This window comes from Mus musculus, chromosome 12, assembly GCF_000001635.26.
Source record: "Mus musculus strain C57BL/6J chromosome 12, GRCm38.p6 C57BL/6J".
Classification (NCBI taxonomy): Eukaryota; Metazoa; Chordata; class Mammalia; order Rodentia; family Muridae; genus Mus; species Mus musculus.
Window position 1 is genome coordinate 60,317,527 of NC_000078.6, and position 2,678 is coordinate 60,320,204.

At 37.0% G+C, this 2,678-nt stretch overlaps 1 protein-coding gene across 1 annotated transcript; it reads left to right on the forward strand.

The window, feature by feature from the left end:
- The first annotated feature begins 361 nt into the window (after positions 1-361).
- Gm32936 (predicted gene, 32936) lies at positions 362-541 on the forward strand. Its single transcript, XM_006516450.1, has one exon. The coding sequence runs from the start codon at positions 362-364 to the stop codon at positions 539-541; it is 180 nt and encodes a 59-aa protein (XP_006516513.1).
- The last annotated feature ends 2,137 nt before the right edge of the window (positions 542-2,678 follow it).

A 2,678-nucleotide genomic window follows, 5' to 3' on the forward strand; every position in this document is an offset into this window, starting at 1 on the left:
CAACCCTGTAGGTGCAACAACATTATGAACTAACCAGTACCCGGGAGCTTAGACTCTAGCTGCATATGTATCATAAGATGGCCTAGTAAGCCATCACTGGAAAGAGAGGCCCATTGAACATGCAAACTTTATATACCCCAGTACAGGGGAATGCCAGGGCCAAAAAGTGTGAATGGGTGGGTGGGGGAGTGGGGGGAAGGGCAGTGGGGACTTTTGGGCTAGCATTGGAAATGTAATTGAGGAAAATAGGTTTAAAAAAAAAGACAGGAAGGTATGAGGCCCAGAGCAGTGCCACTTGCTCCGTGGCCTTTCACATTCTATTGCAGAATCTGGTGTTGCCTGTAGCCTTGGTCCGGCTGAGATGCTTCAATGTTTTAAGAATGTCTTGGTCCCTATGAAACCCTACTATACCCTGGTTTACCAGGAAATTTACGTAAGAATGAGGTTAATGACCCTCATCATTTATAAAATCAGGAATGCTGATAAAAGAAGAAAAGCTTTGAATGGCTCCAGTCGTTCACCTACCCATGTCAATCACTAACTGCTCCCTGGGTCCACTCAAGATGAATATGTTGGCTAAACTTAAGCAAGTTGTGTTAAATGGGAACATGGAACATCACTGTACACTTATGTAAGTACCATTTACAATGTGGCATTAATAAATGTATCTGAGAAGCGAAAAGAAGGAAAGAAAGAAAGAAAGAAAGAAAGAAAGAAAGGAAGGAAGGAAGGAAGGAAGGAAGGAAGGAAGGAAGGAAGGAAGGAAGATAGATAGATAGATAGATAGATAGATAGATAGATAGATAGATAGATAGATAGATAGATAGATAGAAATGTACAATTTATAACCACACCCCACCCAGATCACCTAATCTTCTGGGGGAAGATGGCAGGAGTTGCAGTTCTTGCCCAATTGGTGGTCTCCTGAATAAACTTTGCTATATATCTCCAATAAAACTGGTTGTTTTTCCTTTCACTTAAAGGTTTGTATTGCAAATGTAGCTGTAATCCAGAGAAAAAGCTCTGTCTAGACTTTTAATCAGTCTTATTTGAGGCTGTGATGTTTGTGTTTGGAATTAGATATTAATTAGATTGAGGAACCAAAACTCTAGAGCTTTGTTATCTCTCATTGGAACTTATGAAACTGAATCCTGTGAAGCTTCGAAGAAAACCAGTTTCTGTTTCATGAATGTTGTGCCATAACAATTCTTTCTCCTTGTTTATATCTTCCTCCATGACATTATTTCAACAAGAATAATTTGGACTTTTAATCATCATTAGAAGGACAATTTTACTTGAGCAAATTCCTTTCTTGAGTGAATTCTTTGGAAAGCGTAAGACTAAAATATATCATGCTGTCCTGGATAACATTACTTATTTGTATGCCTAAGCCCTTTAAACAAAGTTATTATTAAACTTTTTTTTTCTTTTCTAAAATATTCTTTTTGCAAAACTAGTAAGCAATTAAGCATAATGTAAACAACACAGGGAATTACCCTAGTGGGGCCTTCTGCTCCTACGTTCCTGTGTTCCAAATTTTGGCTTCTGTGTTTGTTCCCATCTTGTTTGATGACTGCTTCCCTAACTTCTTTGTCTCAGTGTAGAAACCTTTCCAAACATGCCTTCCAATGCTCCAAATGCCAGTTTCCTCTAAGACTCTCTACCTGCAAGTGAGGACACAGACACTCATGGGATTTAAACATTGGGCTGCAGCATAATCAAAACAGACAATTAAGAGTTTACTAAACCAGATGCCCAGGAACTATTTATAGAATTTAAAATGCTCTGGAAGAATTTATGGCATAATGTCAGCTGGTCTGTATCATGATACTAAATCTTGTACCAGCTCTATTGCTGAGTTCTATAAGACAATTCTGTTTATAATCAAATTACATTCACTTTGCACATTCTTTTGTCTACCCTTTTATATTGAATTGTTATAGGGATATTTGGCTTCTTAAACTGCCATTACTTAAAATGAACTATGAAACAAATTGCTAAATTGCATTCAGGTCAACTAGGAGGAGAAATACTACTAGTTTCTCTATGTTTTTTTCTGTAGCCGTTTTATGTCTTCTTCGGGGCGGTTTAGGATGAGGAGGGTTTTCAAGTAAATGTGACCGTTTTCTCCTATGATAACAGATTTAAAATGTCTTTAAATATATAAATTAATTAAATTATATCACAAAATAATATATCATTAAAAGGTTGTTTTTTTTGTTTTTGTTTTTGTTTTTGTTTTTCTATTAAAGCCATATATTTATTTATTTCCCAAAATACAAATCTCTCTGGGTAGGTCAGCTGCCACACCATAAGGCTGCATATATTTAACCACAATATCTTAGTAGCATAATGTAACAAAAACTATTTTCAAAACTTCACTGAGCTCATTGGATCTAAACTAAGCTTCTCTGACCAAAGTTAGGGAAGCTGCAGGGTCTGGGGCAGCTGTGCTTTTGAACGAACATCTGTCAGTCAGGAGGCCCAGCTATGCTTTTTATGTCTCTTACCCTCTTTAGAAGAGCAAGTTGTCTTCAAAGTATATTTTCATTAAATAACAAAAGTTCCCGAAAGCAAGTAGGATCACAGAACATCATTTTAGACTTATCAGTGAGCCTGGTACACTATTTGTTATTCCCCACTCTTATTAGTGAAGGCCAGCTGCAAGCCTACGATCA

Excerpts from the sequence above, each read along its gene's own strand:
- Gm32936 (XM_006516450.1), top strand. The coding sequence starts at position 362 with ATGCTTCAATGTTTTAAGAATGTCTTGGTCCCTATGAAACCCTACTAT.